Source organism: Lemur catta, chromosome 1 (assembly GCF_020740605.2).
Source record: "Lemur catta isolate mLemCat1 chromosome 1, mLemCat1.pri, whole genome shotgun sequence".
NCBI lineage: Eukaryota > Metazoa > Chordata > Mammalia > Primates > Lemuridae > Lemur > Lemur catta.
The window spans coordinates 160,339,215-160,363,266 of record NC_059128.1 but is presented as its reverse complement, the minus strand read 5'-3'; the positions used below and the strand labels follow the sequence as shown (position 1 = coordinate 160,363,266).

At 34.4% G+C, this 24,052-nt stretch overlaps 1 protein-coding gene across 1 annotated transcript in view; it reads left to right on the top strand.

Annotated features, from left to right (window-relative positions):
- Positions 1 to 24,052, top strand: part of KCNH8 (potassium voltage-gated channel subfamily H member 8) — a 347,364-nt gene that overhangs the window by 186,572 nt on the left and 136,740 nt on the right. The window contains exons 4-5 of the mRNA XM_045555829.1: positions 3,851 to 3,978; positions 9,002 to 9,242. Coding sequence (XP_045411785.1) covers positions 3,851 to 3,978; positions 9,002 to 9,242 — 369 coding nt within the window. The remainder of the gene's footprint in view (positions 1 to 3,850; positions 3,979 to 9,001; positions 9,243 to 24,052) is intronic.

Sequence of the window (24,052 nt, the reverse complement as noted above, 5' to 3'; positions counted from 1 at the left end):
TAAGGGAATATTGCTAAAACATGATGTTTTGTTGAGAAGTCTTAACTCACTGGAGTATAAACATAATTTTTAATTTTTTTCCTGGAAATTTTCATGACTCAGTATTGCATAATAACTAAAACTGCCTATTTAATCATCCTGCTTACTGACCAGTACCTTCTCCTTTTGTAACTCACTCATTTACCTTTTTTGACCTGATGGCAACTGAAATCTTCACTTCTTCCTATGTTAGTCCGTTAGTGCTGTTTTCATTTTCCTTCCCTCTTAGCTTTCATGGTTCATAATTTTAAAGTCTTTAGGGGTGTATCCTAAACACTCTTGTGCCTCTGTATTTTCTCGATAGCCATCTGGCAAAGCTGCAAACTCAAAAGAACCTACAATCCATTTTCTCTGGATTGCACACAGAATGGCTAAAAACTGATGGGATAAAAGTTACACTAGCGCAAATGTGAACCATTCTGAATTTATTATTATCAGCCTTACATGTACTGGTCAAATTCCTCGACAAATCTATCACTTTTCCTACTGGGATTGACCTCCCATCCTCTACAAGTATTTCAAGCATTCTTTACTATCTTCAAACCATCAACTCCTACTAATTACCCCTCATCCTTAGCATTTGACTTCAACCCCAAAGTTATGAAAAACAAAAGATGGGGTGCAGAGAGAGAGAGGCAGAGAATATCATCTTTCAGACAGGAGCTCTCATCTTCCTGCCATCAACCCTGTATGTTCACCTCCATATGCAATCAATCTCCTTTGTTCCTCTTATAAGAGATAGATGGGATGTCTTTTCCATCTCAGTAGAATCACTCAGAATGAGGTCTGAAGACACTGTAACTCCTCCCTCTTTCTTGAAATATTCTTTTCCCTTAGATTCTGACACCATATTAATCATTTTCCTCCCTTTGTGCTTCTCCTTTTTGAATTCTTTTATGTCTCACAGTTGGCCTATTACATCTTGAAAGGCCTAGATTTTCTCGTCTCACTCAGAACTCTTTTACTAAATAATTTTATGATCTATTAAGTGACAAAGCCAGGGAACTTTACTCTCTAAATTGATTCCAAATGCACCAGCCTTGCCCATGCCTACTGCTGCCACTGAAGTCTAAGCTACCACCATGTTTCGACTGATCTACTAAAACAAGCTCCTGAATAGTCCTCTGTTGACTCTTTCTAATCAGTTCACACATTGCAAGTCAATGTGTTATTTTGAAAACTCAAATTTTCTTATGTCATTTGAATGTTTAAAATCTTGCTGTAGTTTCATGTGTTCCTCCACTCTAGATTGCTAACCTCTGCTCTGTGATAGGAGAGGAAAAGAGTAAGAGAGAAACACACACACACACACACACACACAAAATTTTTTTTATTCAAGACACTTTATACATATATTTTAGGATCTTTCTGCTAGAGCACATTAAGCTGTTTCCTAACTAATACTTCTATCATTGCACTTAGAGTCAAGAGAAAAATTTTTAATGTGGCTTCAAAGGCCATGAGTGATCTGTCTGACTTCTGTCTACCTTCCAGTTTCTCTTTTTACCTCTCTTCTTTCCATTCTCTGTATCCTAACTCTTCTGGAGTTCTTTCAGTTCTTCAAAGATGCCGAGCTCCTTTATGCCCAAGGCCCTCACACCTATTATTTTCACACACACACACACACACCCCTTGTCTTATTAACAACTATTCATTCTTCAGATTTTTAACCCTGGGTCATCCATCCCCACCACCATCAAAGAATTTTCTCAGGTCCCACCATTAAATGGTTTGATATCACTTTATTCTTGTCCTTTTTTGTCGTGAGATATTTTTACATTAAAAATATGATATATGTAATACATGCAGCATAAAATATTATTACAAATCATCATATACCCAAAACCCAGTTTAAGAAATAGAATTTTATTAATACTATTTAGTAAGGCATATGGTAGCTCAACTAAAGACTCTATTTCCCAGCCTCTTTTGCAGCTAGTATCATTTTATAGCAATTGTACATTACTCTAAACAATATGTTATTTAGTTTTGCTTGTATCTGAATATTATAAAAATGTTACTGTTTTCTGTGATCTTTTATTTCTTGCTTTTATACTCAATATTGAGTATTTTGAGTTTTGAAGATGTTTCTATGTTAATAAGCAGGCACCATTTTACTCATTTTTCACTTAATTCCCACATAAATCCAGTTTAATGGATTATAAAATTCTATGTCATGACTATACCTCAATTTATACATTCTTTTGTTTATGAAAATTTGGCTTGTTTCTAGCTACATACACAAACACATGTGTATTATATGTATATATGTATATATTGATGTATTTTTGTAAATATGCAGATTACAAATATTGCTGTAATGAATATTTTATATTACATATATTTAAAGAATGAGTTGCTCCATATTTTATATGTAATATTTTTCAGTTGGGAGCCATCAAAAAGCATCATTTTAAATTCATTCCTCAGCTTGGGAGATTTTAGATCGTGTAGGTGCAATAGTTTTCAACCCTAATCATTAGTGAGGGTTCAATTGTGACTACAAATTTTCACAGAATTTTTTTTTCCATTTAGAGCCAATAACAAGACCTTTCCCTTTGAGGAGTCTAAGACGATAAAATTGCTGTTGTTTGATTTGGAAAATCTCAGCTATTAATTAGATTTTTCCACTGAGAAGGGAGTTGCCTTATTGACTGTTAAAATGTCTAATCTGGTCCATTTTATAGTTATCATTGTAATTTTACTTGGCATTTTGGAAGCCAACTGATATTGCAAAAGCAGCCTGCTAGATATTCCTACCAAACTCTGGCAATTTCAAATTTAAATATATTCAAAATTACTCCCTGCTGGAGTAATAATTACATTTTCCAATGCAATTTACAAGAGTTCTGTGTGGACCAAAAAATTTAATACATGAATATTTGATCTTAACTTTTAGCAATAATAAAATGTGCTTTGTTCAGCCATGAGTTTCATAAAAAGTGCCCTTTTTGATATTATTCTTTGTTTTTAAATATGCTTTTAGTGATTCAAGTCTATATTAATGTACCATATTTTATTTTAAACATGATTTCAAAGTATGTGGCAAAAGATGAAGAATTAAAAAAAAAACTGTAATGTCAGATTAAACTTTTGCAGTGAATTAAACATCCTACTTGCTGGTCATTAAACCATGCTGGGGTGGCATGGGAATGGAGGATAATTAAAGCCCTTGAAAGACTTGAAGTTCAAACTGAGATGTAGATGGACTGTGACACACATTATTTTATGTGACACTCAACACAAAGCAGCAGTCGTGAACATTGACTGAAGTCATTAAGGGGTTCTATGTTCTGTGCGGAAAGGGTAGGAACTTGAGTCTACTCTAGCTTTACATGCTAATTCTCTTCCTTACTAGCCATGTGACCATATGACATGTTATTAGACCTTCGGTTTTCTGACCTGTAAATGGAAGATAATAATACTGATCTTATAGGGTATTTAAGAGGATCAATTTTAATAATAAATATTAAAGATCTAGAATAGAGCCTGGCACACAGTGGTCATCAGTAATAGTTATAGGGCTTCTGTGACATGACAACCAAACCAAATTATTTTTATGAAGGATAGAAATCAGAGAGTCTTCATAATAATGGAGAGATTTGGCAGTGAAGCTTAGATAGATAATAGTTTTTAATTTTTTATGTTGTACAATCATTGTAACATAGGTACAATTATTTAGAATGAAATTGTATGTTGATCAATTGGCCAAATAAAGACTAAATGTTTCTTAATGTAATATAACCATTTTATTTATTTCTCTTGAACTACAGCCCTTTGAGCCCTTCTAATGAGTTTTACTTTCCCCCAGACAAAGTCAAAGGAAGATCAAGAGCAGGGACCCACTTTGACTCAGCCCGGAGACGAAGCCGAGCAGTTCTTTATCACATCTCTGGGCACCTGCAAAGAAGAGAAAAGAACAAATTGAAAATAAATAATGTAGGTGGTATATGTGTACACTATGAATGCTGGTTTCCCCTGGTGGCAATGTTTGACTCGCTAAAGAAAGGCTCCAATTATTCATTTATTGGCTTTCCTAGATTATTTTTTTCCACTTTGGCTTGTGCTTTCCTATAAAGAGCAAACTGGAAAAGGTCAGCAGTCATGAGGCATTTCTGTAATAAAAGTGCTTAATCATAATGTTATCACAGCACAGAGATTAGAATATTATTACAGTGCAGTACAATATGGTACTAGGGATGCTGCAAGTGGAGACATACTGGTTACATTTTATGAAACAAAATGACACAGCAAGTCATATTACACGTTCATAGTTCGTTGGTTAAAATTTCTCAAATTTAATTTTACTTTCATCTATTTTAAACTTTATCTAATTTCACTTAATGCTTTTATCCAGGGGGACCATGATGAAATCAAAATCATGTAAGCCATTTAAAAAATTTATATTTTATACAAAACACAGGTGAAAATTTCACACAGAGAAACACTGGATTTAAAGTTACATACCATGCATTAGAGTTTTGTAAACAGTTGCACTTTTAGTAAATTATAGTAGCTCTGCTTTCAGAAACATGGTGCTTATCTGTCAAAAGCCATAGCACTGTTTATGTGCTTATAAACAGTGACTCTTTCCAGTTTTACATGATATACATCCTCTAGGATATCACACTTAATCTCAAAATCGGTTCATGGCACGAGGAGACTTCACCGAGAAACCTAGAATAATTTCTGCTAGGTTGCAGATATTCGAGATAATTTTTCAAATTATGTTAATGTCATTAATTTGCATTGCAGAATCACCAGAATATATCTGGGGTGTTGTGTGATTGTGAGTGGCGATTAAATATTCAGGGTCCAACTTGCCAATGACATTAGAAATTCACATTGAAACAACCAGAGCTATTTTGTAATCAATTTAAGATCCAGAAATTCTGAGAATTAGGACACAAGGGGATCCCTTGGCATCTTCCTTTTTACATAGTAAATTGGGGGATTACCTAATCTGACATACAAATGCTTTGATGAAACAGAGCCATGCATCAGACATACAAAGTATCCATTTCTCTGAAGTAAACAAAGAAAGATGTACGAGCCCAGAGTGTGGAGCAATCTGATACCATAGTGTTACAAACCTGGTTCTGCTTCAGTGCGATTTCTTTCGGGAAGCTAGGACAATATCTTGAATTATTTGTACTCCAAGGACCATGCACTTGTCTGTCATGCACTGCTGTGGAAAGTCACACATTGTCTTTTTTGTCCTGACTTAATATAAAGATTTCCTAGGGACACCTCTGCTTGGTGTCATATTGATTTCCTGGAGTCCAGAGAGAGACTTGAAATGGTGCACACTACTTATCTGTGGATCCTTCCCCTAGTTCCTATTTACATCTTCCTTCAGTTACCGAGTCAGTCTTAATGAAAGTAAACAAATTCTATAAAGAAACAAAGGTAACCACATCTGGGCTTGACTCCATGTGAGCCAACCAGCAAAGTACCTAAACAAATATTATGCAGAGGTTTTGTAATGCTGAAAGCTGACACCATCTTGTAGCTTTTAGTGGAGAACCATTTAAACACAGCAAGTATTAGCGAGCTTTAAATCGCATTTGCTGAGTGTGCTATTTTTCCCTTTAGATTCAACAAAGTATAAAACAGTACTTAAGAATCTGATTTAAAAAGTCATAACTCCCACTACTTAGCTAATTTGCTTAATTGCTATTCATTTAAGAAGTACAAATATCAGGGAAGAGCATTAAAATAATACATAGTAATTAAAGATGTCTAATCTCTGATACTACAGGTAACATTTTACTTCTGGAAAAAAAGTAAGTGTGCAATTAGGACTGGCCGTGTTCACCTTCTCCTTACAAAGAGAACGGAGTAGAATGGCTAAAGGACAGACACCAGGAAGAGAGAATAAATAAAGGAAATGATTTGGTTAGTTTACTGACAAACAATCATTCTTGGGGGAATTCTGGATATTATAACATTGGCACACACACAAAAAGAATTCTTAATATTTTATAGCCCTTTGCTATTTACAAATTCCTTTCATGTACATCATATTATTTGACTGTCACAGCAAGTCAGTGCTAGGTATGATTTTTATTAGTCCCATCTTAATAATGGAAGAAAACAACTTACTCAAAATCTCAAAAGTAGAAACAGCAGCCCTTAATCTTCTTGACTTAAAGCCACTGTGCTGCTGACTCACTCCTACCTTGCTGCTTCTCTGATACAGTTCTGTGGAACAGGAATATGTGCTTCAGCCATACGCGAGTGAACGCATCAAGATATTTGCAAGGTTTGAGAATCAGAATGCAACACCTTTTAGTCTTGGCTCTAACTGCCTGGTATATCTTGGAAAAGGTGTTTGATTTCTGTCTTCCTTGGTTTGTTACTCTATGAAATGAGAATGGGAGGATGCAAATGTCTCCAACACACGCGCGCGCGCGCGCGCGCGCGCGCGCGCACACACACACACACACACACACACACACACACACACACATGTTGTAAAGATCACATGAGAGCTTTGGAAGCTTGAAAGGAGACTGCTACACATGCATAATGTTACCTGCAAGGGGCTGTGCTGCTGGTCATCAAAGGTATACACGGCATTTGGATCACCCAACCATAGTGACTAGAAACACTTTCCTATCCCCTTGCTCATTCAGATGATAATTTCAAAGAAATGTTGGGAAAGTAGTTTAGGAAACCTTAATTAGGCATTGGAATTAATTAATGTGCTTTAATAATTCATAGGGTACAGGTTAAATAGCTAAAACGCCATTAGTACTGAAGAAATATGCTTCAAAATTAATAAATAATATAAACTTAACACCTAGACTAGTTGGTGGTATTATTCCTTAGGCGAACTCCATATGTTTGAGGCTTATAAATAATATGCCTCCCTCTTACTTCCTGCTAAAAGCACAATTTTGCAACTGTGTACAAACTGTTTACAGTTTTAAGATTTTTTTTTTCCTTTCAAAAGGTTTTTGGTAAAACTAAAAATACTGTGGCAGGAGGAGAGGAGCATCTATTTTTTTTCAGTCGGGTGATTATTTACAGATCTGTGCAGGATTTGAGTTAATAACATTTCAAAATTTAAGTCTAATTTGAGATGTATTGAATTCTCAGTATCTTTTAAAATAATTTGAAATAATGTGTTTTCAGTAGCCTATAAAAATGAAACTGTGTATTTTCTGATTTGTGGAGATAACTAATGATTGCTGAACTTTTGCAACAGAATCATGTAATCAGCGTAAGCCAAAGAAAATACTTTGCTTCTTGAGTTTTCCCAAATCCTCACCCCTAGACCTGGCTTTTCCCTCAAACAAGGTAAATTTTTAACTTAATCTACCATGATAGGAAAAACTTATTTGGATAGAAAATGAGATATTCCCCATAGCTTCCAATAATTTCTTATTGTAGTAAATATTTAGGGAAAAACTATATTAGAATCCATATTGTGCTATTGCAACAGAAGTGCTTACCAACCTTGAGGAGATTAATACTTGCAGACCTCATCACCTACTACCAGCCTGAGTTTTGATGAGAAGCTCAACAGAGTACTTCATATCTTCTCAGTTTTATGCTAAAGTCCACTTTGGAAACTTGTTCCTTGAAACCAGAAAATGAGACAAAGAGACAGAACAAAATATCAGGGAATGGGATGAAATATAGATGCAGTGGCAGATGGGCATCAAAGAGCCATCTGGAAGTAGTGAGGCAGCCCCACCATGCAGTACTGGCATTATGAGGTCCCTGGGTGGGTTGACAGAGAATATTAACAGGAAGTAGAAACACTTTCTGAGAATGCCTACCAAAGGGACATGCCAGGCAAGGTGTGCATTAATATCAAGGTAACAGAATTATTTAGTCACTGATAGTCATCACTTAGAACTAAGTATTCCTGATCTCTCTGAACCTTTCTTGAATCCTCAGGTACTTCAGGGATCCTTGAATACACCACATTAATCTGCCCTTCTCTCAGTGACTGAGACAAAAAAAAAACACCAATGTGACCTACAAGTAACATGTATTCTAGAATTTTTAACTGTTCTGTTAATTTACCTAAACTTTCAAATTTAAGTTTCCATTACCTATCTTGCATTTCTCATTAATTGAGGTTAAAGCAAGGTCTGCAAGAACCTGGTCACAGGCTTGTCAAATTTCCACACACACTATTGTTGGGCCTCCCTTTGTCTCATAGCAATAGCAGAATTGTTCATCAATTTGGACTGCTTTCAAAGTGAAGTGCTTTTGCAGTTATCAAAAACTTCAGCTATTCTACATTTAATCAGCCGCACAGCGAACATTACCTTTCTCCTCCATGACTTGAATAATAACCCTTAAGTAACTGCTTCTCACTTTACTGTCTTAGCAAGGTCTGGCCAATGTCAAAATGCACCTCTGTTAGTCTAGGTAATGAGGTTTGGGATCCCAACTTGAAACTTCACCAACAACCACAATGCAAAAATGCATGTAGTTAAAACAACCTAGTTATATTTTGAAAAGAATGTAAACTGCTGTTTACAATAAAACGTTGTCCATGTATCTATCCTTTCTGGAAAAAAAATGGTACCTTTGTTGTCATCAGTAGAATATCAGGTCAAATATATTCTTTGGATAATGACTGTCATCTGAAAACTATGACTATACAAAATGTACCCATAACAATAGAAATGTAAACTCATCTTTGTGTTTATAATGCATGTAGGATTACTAAACAACTGTGGATGTTTTTAGATGACATTTTAGGTAATGGATTTTTGATTTTTAATGAACAAAATCTAGATTACTCATTTAACAGTCATGACTAAACTCTGCCCGTCCCTCTTACTTATAACAATGATCTCTGCTCAATTTTAGTTGTTTAGGTGTTTTATATCATCAACTTTTAAAAGTCACTTTTAGTGAGTGTATGTTTAAAGCTGTGTGATCTTTGTTTCTAATATTGTGTTTCTCCCCTCTCTTCTTTTGTCTTTATCCACAGAATGTTTTTGTAGATAAACCAGCATTTCCGGAGTATAAAGTTTCGGATGCAAAAAAGTCCAAATTCATACTTTTGCATTTTAGCACTTTTAAAGCTGGCTGGGACTGGCTTATTTTGTTGGCAACGTTTTATGTTGCCGTGACCGTACCTTACAACGTGTGTTTTATTGGCAATGATGACCTGTCCACGACTCGGAGCACAACAGTCAGTGACATTGCAGTGGAGATTCTTTTTATTATAGGTAAGAACCGACTGCTTTCCTAGGAGATTTGCATAAAGGAAGTAAGTGTGTTCCAGATTTTTCTGACATGAATTTGAACTAAGATCCGTTTGCATGGGCATGACTCAGCCTCTGATGCAAATTTTGGAGAAGCACATACTGTATTTGGATTTCTGAAAATTACCTCTTCCAGTTTTTCCTCTGTGTCTTTATTCAAACAGATCTAAACTGATGTTCTGTGTTTCTATACTTATTTCATCAAAAATGGGCTAAAAAAGACTTAACAGCAGTTTTGTTTATACTCTCACATCCTTCATGATCTTAACTATAGGGTCAGAGATGGGGCATGGCAAGAACCCACCGTGGTGTCCTGACAGCGGTCCAGTCCTGGGTGTGGTTCTTTATCCATGCTTTTCCATGCTTTTCCAGCATGTTGATGGTGGTTTCAATAAGTGGCCTTTTTGCAGAATCAAGGGTTACATAAGCCTTCCAGTAAATCAGGACAAGCAGTGAGTATCTGATTTTAATTAAAGAAGAGGCCCCAAGGGATATTTGCTAAGGTTATTTATCTCTAGAATATTGGGAACCTCAGTTGAAACTGCATCTGCTCCAATCTTGTAAGCCTATTCCTATTTTCCTGTCCCTTAAATCCTCATCTTGTTTAGACCAAAACCTAGATCTTTTTTTCTCATTCTAGGACTGATACTGGGTCTCTGTTAAGACACAGATTGACTTTTTGTTGAGTTCTTGATCATCATTAGCAACTCACACCTGCTTCTTTACCTGGTCATGGTGATTTGGGCAACATTCTTATGTAAACATGAGAGAAATTTTGGAAAGTATTTTCAATCAGGAAGGTGAACAAAGGAGTAAGAAATGGATCTTGGAAGTTCAAAGAAAAGGAAATAAGTAAGTGAGGCAGATCAAAACCTTGTTTCAATGGTGGCAGTAATTTTTCTCAGTGAAGCTATTAAATAAAGCTTTGGGACCAGAGTGGAAGGTTCTCTAATCAAACGTCAGCACATGTTTGCTTTGGATGCGTTTGTGGGCCCTTGCTAGGGCCTGACATCACTACTGACATTGCATTTGCTGGACACACCCCTTAGAGCCCTGTTAGGACCCCTGCTCCCCCCCCAGAAGTGGTAGCTGTAGTATGTTTAGGCCACTAGATGGCAATATTGTCTAGTTAGGCAGATAGGTAAGGCTACAAAATCAGGGAAATTTATCTTTAATTTTTTTTTTAACTAAAGTTATTCTTTATTAGAAAGACACAAACATAAAGAGATCTATTAAATCACTGTTAAATGGAAATTAACAACATTCTAGTTTGAACAAGAAACGAAAATGAAAATGGTAGGCAAACTGGGTGTGTCTGCATGCCAATCCATTCTGGTTTCATACCCTTTTACTTTGCTAACCTTTGATGTCTCCTCCAACCCATCCATAATGTACACATAAATTAGCGTGCCAAAAACACTCTCCATGACCTGTTCAAAGTTCTCAAGAACTTGGGCAGTTAGTCAACATTTAGTCTGAGTTTTCTTTTTTGTAAAAGCTACTTCACAGGGCTTTGTGAAATAATAGACATAAGTATCAGCTTAACAAATATCTTATCATCTTCTTATTGTTATTACTTAAAACACTGTCAAAGGGACAGGTTTTATCTTGAGCTTTATTTTCCATTCTTCCTGGTTCTTAGATAATTGAAATGTTTAAGGCTTAGAAGCCAACGTCTGGTCCTACATGCTCATTGGCAGATGATGACTTGTTCACCCCCATGAGAACTCATACCTATGACATAGATATTATATCAGTTTTTCTTTGTTTTAAGGCTGCTTTCCTCTACTAAACCAGCGCAGACTGGTTTGATCCCCTGACAGCTACTCCTGAATTCTTCTATGTTCTTTCTTAACTGCCATTTCTACTGTGCTTCAGGCAGCAAGCTGGTTCTCTCAGTAGGTGATACCCATCTCCATGACAAAGGAATGGAAACTTATTCCTATTTTTCCCAGTTTAGTTTCTACAAAGGTTATTTTAGAATTTGAGATTTTGGTCTGCCAGCTGTTTTAGTGTGACTCCTGCCTGGAATCCCTTGTTGACTGACTTTTTTTTATAAGCAGTAAAAACTTCCCTGCTCTTCCCTACTGTTGTCTTCTTGCTCTTTCTTTTAAATGAGTTTGAGCACATCTGCTATTTATTATAACACATTTAGAAAAATAGCTTGAACTAACATTTCTCCAAGTACGTTTCCTTGAACATTTATTCTATGAAATATTTCAAAAAGGTGAGCTCAGAATGATCATTGAGAAACAAGTTAAAGCAGTATGAATAAAAAGTACATTGCCTATAATATTGTATCTTTACAATACTAAAGTAGTGTTTGCATCATTTAATATTTATTATATTAGTATATGTGGCTAAATTCATATGTAGATTTTACATACTGTTTATTTTCTATTTTTAGGATAGTGTTATTAAATTGGCATCTTATAATTAACTGTGTCAGAATTGTGAAAAAGCAGTTTAAAAAAGGTTTGGGAAGGAAGGATTTTCATATAGCTAACAGATGATATTTTTAAAAATATTTTGTTATTTGTACCAACTCCATATAAAGGTAAGGCAATATGATTATTTTTTAAATGGAGAATAATTAAATGGTCTATGAAAAATGGATTCATAGTCAAAATTAAAGTTGGAAGATGGTATCTCTCTTTTAGAGATTTACAGTGCACTTGAGCATTATGAATCCTCTATGAAACTCAGTGATAAAAGAACTCTACTTAAATGTGATTAATCCAGCATCTCTCAGATTTTTCATTTTTGCTTCAGAACGCATTCCTTCCCAGACCACTTAGTAATGCTCTTTGGGGAAGACTCACTCAAAAACGTTCTTCCCAGATAGATTCACCATAAAGAATGTGTCTATAATTATGTTAGCCAAACTTAGTGGTGAGCTTGAATGTCTCCTAGATATCTTCTTACTCTTAAATTCTTTTGTAAGCCACATTAGTTCTTTGGAATCGATAGAGTGCAATTCTTGCTTATGAGCTATAAAGTTTGGCTATAAAGTTACCTTTAGTTTCAAAATCATCATATATAACTTAGCTGCTGATTCAAAGCCTTATGGAAATTTAAAATGAGAAGTGACTTAATAGCAATTTATCTAGTCGAATCTTTCTTACTTTGTAGATGGGGCACTGAGCCCTAGTGATATGCCCAAGGCCCCATAATTAACCGGTGGCACACTCAGGTCTTCTGGTTGTTGGATCAGGTTTTTTGCTTGAGAGTTTATAGTCAATATGATTCCACGTTATGAAAACTTCCAGTCACCTTGCTTTTCTTTATTTTTAGCAATGATTCAGAAAATGAGAGAAGGGCCAACTTCCTTTTCTTTTTCCATGAAAACAGAAATTAATAGTTTGACTCTGTGATCTTGGTGGAGAAAACTATTGTATTTCCATAGGATCAACAGTTACCTCCCCCATTTCCTTGCTGAAAAAAACAAAAAAATGCAATTTTGTATAGGCAGCAGTATGCTCAGATCCTGGGAATGTATTTTGAATGTTCTAAGCCAGTGCTAATTCCATTCCCCTTATCCTGTTTCTGGTGTAGGGGTCAGTCTGTGACCAGTTCTATCCAATAGAATATAAAAAGATCATTTTGGTGGAGGAAAGGAGTCTTTATGGAAATAATTGTTTTCCCTAAAAAAAAGAAGACGTGCAAGAGAAATATATTTGCATCCCATTCCTTCATGTTTCATGGGATGTGTAGGTGGAAGAATATGACGTTTGTAACCACTGCAGCCATCTTGTAATCACTGGAGAGACATGGCAAAGAAGATGTGGATGGCAGAGCAAAAAGCTGAGATACTGCACCTCAAGACTCCTTGTTGGGTGATATAAAATGTTCTATTATTGGGGCTACTGTTAATTGGATACTTCGTTACTAATAGCTATATCATTCTAAAAGCACTCAAAAAATACCACTTAATCATTTGTGGCCCTTTGCACTGGGTCATTTCAGAGGCTCTAAGCTATACCCTTTCCAAAGGAAACAGAATGGCCTTTATTCCTCCTGTCATTTTACTAAGAGCTTATCTAGGAAGTGATTTGCATATACTTATTATCTACTATTATAACCACAAAGGCTTAGAGTCATAGGCTTTGCCATAAATTTGTAACTCTGATTGACTTGGTCTAAGAACTCAGAAAGCTAAATGTCAAAGGAAGCATGATATGCAATTGTACTTTCTGTTTACTCTACATTTACCTTAGTCATAAGTCACTGAGTTATTTAACAGGACATCCAACAGAACAGAACAGAGAGACCAATGGGAATATATAGGTAAAGAGATAATAGCTGAGAATTTTCCAAAATGGAAGGAATATATGAATCCTCAGATCAAAAGAGCACTGCAGGTACTGAATGGGATAAATAAAAATATGTTCACACCTAGACACATTACATTGCAGATCATAAAGGAAATCTTAGAAGCTTCTAAAAAGAAAGAGAGTTACTTACAAAGGGATGATAATTAGACTGTAACCAGATTTCTCAGCAACAGTAGAGGCTGAAAGGCAATGAAGAATATCTGGCTTAATAAAAAAAATACTGGCCTGCCTGCCTTCCTTCCTTCTCTCCCCTCTTTTCTTTCCTCCTCTTTCTTCCTTTCTCTTTTCTTCCTCTCTTTTCTTTCTCTTCTTTCTTTCTTTTTTTCCTTTCTCCCAGTCTACTGTCCTTCAGTAAAGGGGGGACACAATGGAGAAATTTTTATACAACAAAACAATTTTATCACCCCCAGATTCTCACTAGAACTGCTAAAATACATTCTTTAGTAGGAAGAGAAGTGAGCCCAGAAGGAAGGAGTGGATCCAAAATAAAAGAAAACAAAATTTAGAATGAAATTGATAAAACATGTTGACAAATTAGATTAATTGTTGGATTAAAAAAGAACGGTATTGTTTTGGTGGACTCAAGCAAAATAGCAAATTGTAACAGATACTGCTAAAACATATTGGAAAATTTAATTAGCTATTGGCTGAAAATATATTCATGTGTTTTATGTTTTTAAAATAGATAGAAACTAAAGTTCTAAACAGTGATGACCGTATGGAGGTGATGATAGCTAGCTAAATAAAAAGCAGTATGTCATTTTTTGACATGTTCAGAGTACTAGTAAAAAGGTTGGGGCCTAGAGAATATTGCTAGAAAAATGTGTAATTAGTTGTACATATTAAAATTTTATTTTTATTTAATAAAGTTTTATTTTTCCAAATATACAGTTTGTTTGACCTGTTCACGCATCTTCACCAGCAGCTGGGGCATCTCCACCCTTAGTATTTTTGGTGTAAATTACTTGAGCTCTGTGCTTTGAAACCAGCTGTATAAAAATAAAAAAAGAAAACCATCAATGGATCAATTGATTCCAAACAACCAGAAAAAAATAAGGAAAATGTGAAATATTACCAATCCAAAAGATAAAGGGAAGGAGAAAAACAAATGAGAAAGGAAAAGATGGGAATTAGAAGATGAAAAATGAGATAACAGCAGTAAATCAAGATATATGAGTAATCTCAAAATGTCAACAGATTTATAAAAGAAGTGATATTCAATGGATTTTTTTTAATTCAAAAATATGCTAATTATAAAATTAGATCTACTGCAATACCACTCAGAAAGTGGAAACTAAAAAAATGAGTAAAAGTATCTGTTATGTAAATACTAATCAAAAGAAAGGTGACACAGGAATGTCAACAGCAGAAAATATAAAATTTAAGGCAAAGATATTAATAGCAATAGTAAGTGACATTTCATGTTAATAAAAGAAACAGACTATTAAAAAGATATAACCATGATGAATATATATATATGTAAAAGTGTATGTATGTTTTTGTGTGTATGTATATATATACACACACATATGTACACATTTATACATTTATATATATGTATGTGCATATATATACATATATATATAAAAAACAATGTGGCCTGAAAATAATATAAAGAAATTGTGACAGAATTATAGAGACTTATTTTTAAAAATCAAAAGAATGATAGGCTATTTTAACACACAGTGCTAGAAACTGATAAACTAGCACAGGAATACTTTTAGACTATAGAAGATTTGAAAAACATGATTGACAAACTAATTCAATATCATTTAAGCAGGATTTCTCAACCTTGGCACTTTTGACATTTTGGGCTGGATAACCCTTTATTGTGGGGACTGCCCTGTGCATTGCAAGATGTTTAGTAGTATTACTGATCTCTACTCACTTGATGCCAGTTGCGACCACTGCCCACTCATGAAAATGAAAAATATCTCTAGATATTGCCAATGTATGCATTTATTACAATTTACAAGACATATTGTCAAATAAAACAAGCAGGATTGTGGTATGCATAGTATATTACCATTTATATGAAAAACAGGTGAGTGGAGGATATCTATGTATATATTAATATTTCCTTGATAATGCTTAGGTTGTCTTTGGAGGCCCACACAAGAAATTAATAAGCTTGTTTGCTTTTAAAGAGGACAATGTCCTGAGGCCTAAAAAGGGAAAATTTTACTGTGTACCCTCTGTGAACTTTTGAGTTTTGAGCAATGCAACTATACTGCCAAGTAAAAAATAAATGAATAAAATTAAAATAAAAACCATAAATATGAGTTAAGTGATTACTCCAGAATTTTAAAGAAGCATGAGCAAAAACCTAAAGAAAGGAAGTGGTAAAGATAAGAACAGAAATTAATGGTCTAGAAAACAAACAAAAACCAAGAAAAATTTGGCAAAACCTAATCAAATGGAAAATGCACATACCCCAGGATCCAGCAATTCTTTTTCCAGGTGGAGAATCACTTATAGACATGTGCAAAAGGTTTACTGGAGCATTGTTTGCAGAAAAAACATGATAGAAACCAAAGTAAATACCCATCAACAATAGAGAGTATAAATCAAGTGTGGTGGATACATATAATGGAAAACTATACAGTAGAGAAAAAGAAGCTAGAGCAGAGATTGGCAAATCAAATGTCAGAGATCAAACTCTGCTTCCTATATTTGTAAATAAAATTGTATTGTTAATACAATACATTCATTTCCATATTTTCTATTGTTCTTTTCATATTACATCAGTAGAGTTGAGTAGTTGCAACAGAGAATATATGGCCAACAAAGCCTGAAATGCTTATGATCTGACCCATTCTACAAAAGATTTGCCAATGCCTGGTCTAAAAAACTGGGAAATCACTTTTTCATAGCAAATATTTTGTAATGCCTTCTTACTCTCTATGTATTTGTCTTAAAAAGACAATCAATACAATACTTTAACTGTAATATCAGAGAGAACCTAGAGGAAATCATTCATGATAATTTCTTCCATATTTGAATTCGTAGGGGCTATAGTGTGAGGATACTAAAAGACATAATGAAATAAATACTTGCACTTAGTTATAATGAACACATTCAGATTTACAAGAATTCCATCAAAAAAGTAAAGGCAAATTAAGAGTAGAGGTACAAGTAGACATAGAATAAAAACTAGTATTAGAATAAATATTAATTAGAGCACATTTTTGTATACAACAACAGAAATTGAGAAATAGCCAAGTAAGGATAGCATGCCAAGACAAATTTCAGACTATCAAAATAGAGAAAATAAGGAAACGGAATATTCTGGCAAATCGTGTGTGTGGACCTTATCCCTCTACGTAGTATCCTAAAAATTTCTATTCAGGCCTGGGATGAGGTAGTGATGAAATAAAAATAAATAAATAATTAAGAAATAAAATTAGAGATAATTGAGTAAAGAAAACCAGGGAGAAAAAGGAAGCATAATATGAAATTTTTCTAATGGTTTTTCAATAGAATTATGTATACTTTTCTCCCATTAAAGTAATAAATATGTCTTCATTAATTTAAAGAAAAGAGATTCCATGTTGCTCTGCCAGGACAGTTGAAAATATAGAGGGCAATCACACATGTGTAAACCATCCTGTCCAGGACTGAACATCTAGCCTCCAGCGTCTTGTCCACTACATACCAGTAATGCTCCTCAATCATTATAACTACCCAAAATACTTCATACATATTTGGCACTTTTTTCTTGTGTTGTATTTTGAAGTATATTTCCTATGTTGACTTAGGCAGTTCTGGCTGAGGCAATACCAACCATAGGAAACAGTTTAGAAATTTGTGGTTTTGACTTTAATTCACCAATCAGCACTACCATCATTTGGTGTTGACTTAGTGCTTTTAAATCACAATTTACATACATATCATTTAATCTTTATTATAACTTTGTGACATAATTAAGGCAGGTATATCTGTTTATACATGGGGGAGAAAGGGGAAAAAAGTAAGCAGTTCACACAATATCTAGCTAATTACTGACCAAGCTAGGACTAAGACCCTGAATGTTTCATTTGTGAAATAAGGAAACTAGTACCATTATTGGGAGGATTTAGTGAGGTAATTATATGAAGAAATAAGCTCACTATTCAATCACTAGTGATAATTATTGTCAATAATGTCGTAGGGGAGGAAAAACTTTCTTCTGCCTTCTTAGATTCTGTGACTAGAACTGAGAATTAAATTAACGTAAGACAGATTAACAAGAAAAAAGTATACAAATTTTATTTAATATTTTTACATGCACATAAAAAATGTAAGATCTGTTCATATAAAGAAAATGAAGACCTGAATAAGCCATTAGGCCCCAAACTTCATATACCTTTTTAAACAAAACGGTCTTAAACATTGTGAGGATGTGACAAGACAAAGGGACTTGGGCTAGGGGCAGTAAATTGTGGGACAGTGACTAGGAAATATATGGGGGGAATTAATACAAGATAGGGGTTATTTTAGTAGGCTGGCTTGTACAGATCCATTTCAGCATCAACTCCCAATTTCCAGTGATAAGAATGTTCTTGTTTTCCTGATACAGGGAGGGCACCTTCTCATGGGTGTCCTCTCATGCACTTTATGACTTGCTTTTAGGTAGAAAAGGCAAGGTCAGAGAGCCTTTCCAGTATCTGCTGTTTTTCAAGTGCCTTCAGCTCAAAATCATCAATATATCAAAGCAGCACATTTTGAGGTGGTATGTTCTGAAACCTCTTCAATGTCATGAAGCCTGTATTTCTTCAGTTTGTTTACTATCCACTATTTTCAGAAAATCAGCATTCCTTGATAAATACTGAATAATCTAGCTAACTTGGGGACTAAGGTACACCAGAACATTCTACGTCTCATAGCTTTCAGGAGCACAGTGTCTGGGGACTCATTTACCACTGAAAGGATCTGGGGCTTTTTCAGATACTTATTCAGATTTGGCTCAGCATCCTTTTTGAAAAGCCAAGGCAAACTCTCTTAAATACCATTATCTTACAGCTACCTAAGTCAAACATCCTTTATCCGCAGTGCTCTAGGGACTGGCATGCATTGAATGATGCCAAAAAACATCAGAGGCAATCATTCCAGGGTCTTCTCCCATCCAATCTTACATTGGCACTTCTGAGAATAAGGAAATGAGCTGATCAGCATTTCAGCTCCTCCTTTTTTTTTCCTGCCCAGCTCTAATGACACCTGAAAGGCACAAGTGGGGCTTTCAGGCACACAATCTAGAAGGAAGTCATTAGCTGAAGGCTCAATTACCAGTGTTAGAGTAACTAAGATTTATCTCTCTACTCAACAGTTTCATATTTTTGCTGGATGTGAGTTCCATATTTAGTAGCATTTAAAAATACACATTTGTTTTATAAAATTTTCCCCAAATACTCTCTTAACTGTGCACAATCTTTATGATTTCAGTTCTATTTAACATGGAACTGAGGGGAGTGTATACTGTTCAACTCCATTCCTATCAATGTTCATTACACTAGTAGCCCCAGAAGAGGTACTTTAATTCTCTCAGGATTCTTGGGTGCATTTTTCTATCAAGGTAAAATATATCAATCTCAGTGGGACCTGAAAGAGTATAGACATTTTATTATTATTGCATTGCATAAGCAAATTTCAATGTATAGCATAGTCATTTAAATATGTCATTCTCCCCTTAGTAAAATGACTAAAATTAAAAATGCAGACTTGGATATTGGAGAGAAAAATTTCTTACAATAAATAAAGTTGATATTTCATGGTGATGAGAAAACTGACTGATTCTTACCTCTGAAGTGCTCAGATGTCCTGGTATACCCAGGTATACCAGTTAGAAGTTTTGATTAGTTAGCATCCATTTATCTCTTAGTGTTCAGGTCCCTCCTTTCCTTCCTTCCTGCCTCCCTCCTTCAAATTTATTCTTTTTCCTCCTCTAAAATTGGACAATCCAAAGCCTTAAGCACATTGAGGAGACTCTTTCCAGTTATTTCCTTTAGCCATTCACACCAATCTTGGATTGAGTAATCGGGTCTCTCACTAACAATAACTCAAGATAGCATTCATAGTTATAGCTCAGATTTGACCTTTGTCCCACATAGCTATTTATAATCCATCTATCAGAACGTTCAGTGTCTATATTGCTAGGTAATATATTTGGAATATTAAATAATGGAATGCATTATATTGAATTCTAACAATTACCACCATTCTTTGTGAACAAAATCATACTCAAGAGCAATGTACTCAACAAACCTACAAATTACATTGTTAAGGTATTTTCTTTTCATTCATTTGATTTTTCTTTTGTGCATAGCTATACTAATTATGACATGTAAACTTTAAAATAGAAACAGTGGAGAAAAATAAATGGCCCTCAATCACAACCATCCCAGAACAACTTCTGCTTCCATGTTACATCTTTCTGTTTGTTGTTTTCTCTACTTATTTTAATGTAGTTGTGTTTATAGTCTATGAAAATTTTGAGAACTTTTTAAAATGACATTTTAATGTCTTTCTCTGTTTTATAAATATTTATAAACATATTTAGTAGTTGCATAATATGTCATCACGTAAGTAAACTATTCTGTTTATTTAACCATGTCTTAACTGTTATACATTTAGGATGATTTTGATTTGCATTGCCACTGATATAAAAAATTGTAGTGAACATCTCTAAAAAAATGTATTTATTCACTAACTAAACAAATATATACCAAGTGCCTATTATTTAATACGTTCTATTCTAGATGCTGGAGATAGGGCAGTGAAGCAAGTAGACACAGATTCTTGTCTTTATAGGATTTACATCCTAACAGGAGACAAACAGTAAGTTAAAGTAAATTAAATATATAGCATGCTAGATAGTGGTGAGTTACATGTAGAAAAATAAGCAGAGAAGGAGCAAAGAATGGGCTGCAATTTTAGATAAAGTGGTCAAGGAAAGTGTAATTGAGAATATGACATTTAAATAAAGACAGAAGGGAAGTGAGGACATAACTACATGTCTTGATGAAGAACAGTCCAACCACAGGGAACAAGTACAAAAGACCCTACTCCTAACATTTACAACTGTTTTAAGAAGGAATGGAATTATTGAGCCAAAGAATGTTAATATATACAGCTTATAACACATTTTCAATTTTTTTTTAAATCACATCCTTAGGGCATTTTATTGATCAATGAATTCTAGCTGAAATGCAATTTGTTCATGCTAATATTTTTATAGTAATAGCCACTGTGAAAAGTTTTAGGTTGCATTATGTTTTTAAAATTTTTTTATAATACTAAAAAGTCATTTAATAGAGTAATTCAGATAAAATAATGTCATCAATATTGCATTATTGTAATTTATTCTTATTTTTTCCTTAGGTTTAATGCTGTAGGCAAAATGGAGTTGTATTTGTCTAAATACAAAACTTATTTCACAATGTACCTGAATGTTTAAATCTGAAACATTTGTGAGATGGCAAATATGGAGGAAAATTGTCTTAGCACATGTCCAGGAATGATGCTGCCCTGTGACTTACATATTACTGTAAATAGACTATGGGAAGGAGCAGGTGCTCATAAAATATGAAACAATGGTGCTTGTTTTGAACACGGCGGGGACATTAAGAATGGAATGTTACTAAATTTAGAAATCCATAAATGGATTCTTGATTTAGAAACTTACTGTAGCATACTAAGAGGATTTCTTTTCCATTTGCCTCCTACCAAACATGAACTTTGCTATGTCATTCTCCCCTCCCATTTTTTCAAGTATGTTTGAAGTGTAAAAAAAATAAAATCTTACTCTCAAAGTAAAAATGGGATTATTCATATGGTTTATATTTCCTGTTTCAATCCATAGAGTTAGCATTTGCCATCAGAATAACCTCCTCTTTCCATCACCGTTATAGTTTTAAGATAAGTTAATACATAAGTAATAAAAATAAAAACAAATATATATTGAGAACTTATTTAAATATTTTTAGATGATAGAAAACATTATGTCCACCTGGGCCTAGATGTAATTCTTTATGTATTGTTCAATTCATTAAATATTTGTTGAGGACCAATATGATGTCACCCAGGTGAGTGGACATGGCAATTCCTTAACACGATATAGAAGACTCTTTGTGGTTGGACTGCTTATCTCTGCCCTTTTATCTGTCACCACTTGCTCCTCCTTCCTGTAGCTCCAGCCAAACTGGACCACTTGCAGTTCTTCAACTTGTCATTCCTTTCACCTCCTTGCATATCCTTTGTATTTTCTGCTCCCAGAAAAAAAATGGTAAGACACCTCCTTAGTTCCTCTTTACTCAATTAAATTCTCCTTATCCTTGAAGTATCATCTGTGAACTCTTCTACAAAATCTTCTTTAACCCTCCTTACCTTTATCACTGTGAGTCTTGGTTAGGTTTCGATCATGCACTATTTAAGTGGTTTTCTTCCTCCACTCTTTAACCCCTTATCAGGAATGTCTACTTCTTCCTCCAACTCCCCAGCCCCCACCCCCACATACCATAAATAAACTCTGAGCTCCTGGATGACATGGACTGGACAATGTATTTATTGCTTTAGTTCTACCAACTAATACAGCATCTGACCCATAGTGGGCACTGAACAAATGTTTACTGAATAGCATATTTCAAATAAACAAAACATGAAATGTAGCTCATTGATTAGAACAGCAGCCTTATTTCCAAAGGTAGGCCTGTATGTTTGTTTTTGATGTGTCCCAATAGGTGACAGTTCTTTATTTTTAAATAGTCCTATCAACTTTAAAGTTATTAATTCTTTTTTTTGCTTAAATTTACCTTTTATTTTTAAAATTTCTACATATTTTTACTGATACACATATTTTACATATTTATGGGGTACATGTGAGTATTTGTTACATTCATAGAATGTGTAGTGATCGATTCAGGGTATTTGGGGTATCCATCACCTTAAGTAGTTATCATTTCTGTGTATTGGGAACATTTCAAGTCCTCTCTTCTAGCTACTTTGGAAGAAGCAATATATTGTTGCTAACTATAGTCACCCTACTCTGCTATTGAACATTAGAACTTATTTCTTCTATTTAAATGTATTTTTGTGCCCATTGACCAACATACCTTTATCCTCCCTACCAACCACATACCCTTCCCAGTCTCTGGTATCTATCATTCTATTCTCTTCCTCTATGAGATCTGCTTTTATTTTAGCTCCTACATATGAGTTAGAGCATACTATATTTGCCTTTCGGTGCCAGGCTTATTTCACTTAACATAATGACCTCCAGCTCCATCCATGTTGTTGCAAATGACAGTATTTCTTTTTTGTGGCTGAATAGTATTCTATTGTGTATATATATATATATATATATATATATATATATATATATACCACATTTTCTTTTTTTATTATTATTATTATTTCAGCATATTGTGGGGGTACAAAAGTTTAGGTTACATATATTGCCCTTGCCCCCCCACCCCCCTGAGTCAGAGCTTAAACATGTCCATTCCCTAGACAGTATACCACATTTTCTTTATCCATTCATTTGTTGATAGACATTTAGATTGATTCCATATCTTTGCTGTTGTGAATAGTGCTGTGATAAATATACAAGTTCAGGTATCCCTTTGATATACTGATTTCCTTTCCTTTGGATAAATAATCAGTAGTAGGATCACTGGATCTTATAGTAGTTCTATTTCTAATTTTTTGAGAAATCTCCATACTGTTTACCATAGTGGTTGTAATAATTTACATTCCCACTAACAGTGTATGAGAGTTCCCTTTTCTGGCATCCTCACCAGCATCTGTTATTTTTTGTCTTTTTAATAATAGCCATTCTAACTGGGGTAAGATGATAATTGGTTTTGATTTGCATTTACCTGATGATTAGTGATATTGAGCATTTTTTTCATGTACCTGTCAGATATTTCTAAGTCTTCTTTTGAGAAATGTCTATTCATGTCCTTTGCCCATTTTTTTGTAGGATTATTTGCTTTTTGTTGCTGTTATTGTTGAGTTGTTTGCGTTCCTTGTGTATTCTGGATATTAATCCCTTGTCAGATGAGTAGTTTGCAAATATTTTCTCCCATTCAACAAGTTGTCTCTTCACTCTGCTGACTATTTTCTTTCCTGTAAAGAAGCTTTTTTGTTTAATACAATCCCATTTGTCTATTTTTATTTTTGTTGTCTGTTCTTTTGGGGTCTTAGCCAAAAATTCTTTACCTAGATCAATGTCCTGAAGTATTTTCCCTATGTTTTCTTCTAGCAGTTTCATAATTTTGAGTCTTACATTTAAGTTGTTAATGCATCTTCAGTTGATTTTTGTATAGGATAGGGGTCTAGTTTCATTTTTCTGCATGTGGATGCATAATTTTTCCAGCACTATTTATTGAAGAGACTGTCCTTTTCCCAATGTATGTTCTTGGTGCCATTGTCAAAAATCAATTGGCTGTAAATACATGGATTTGT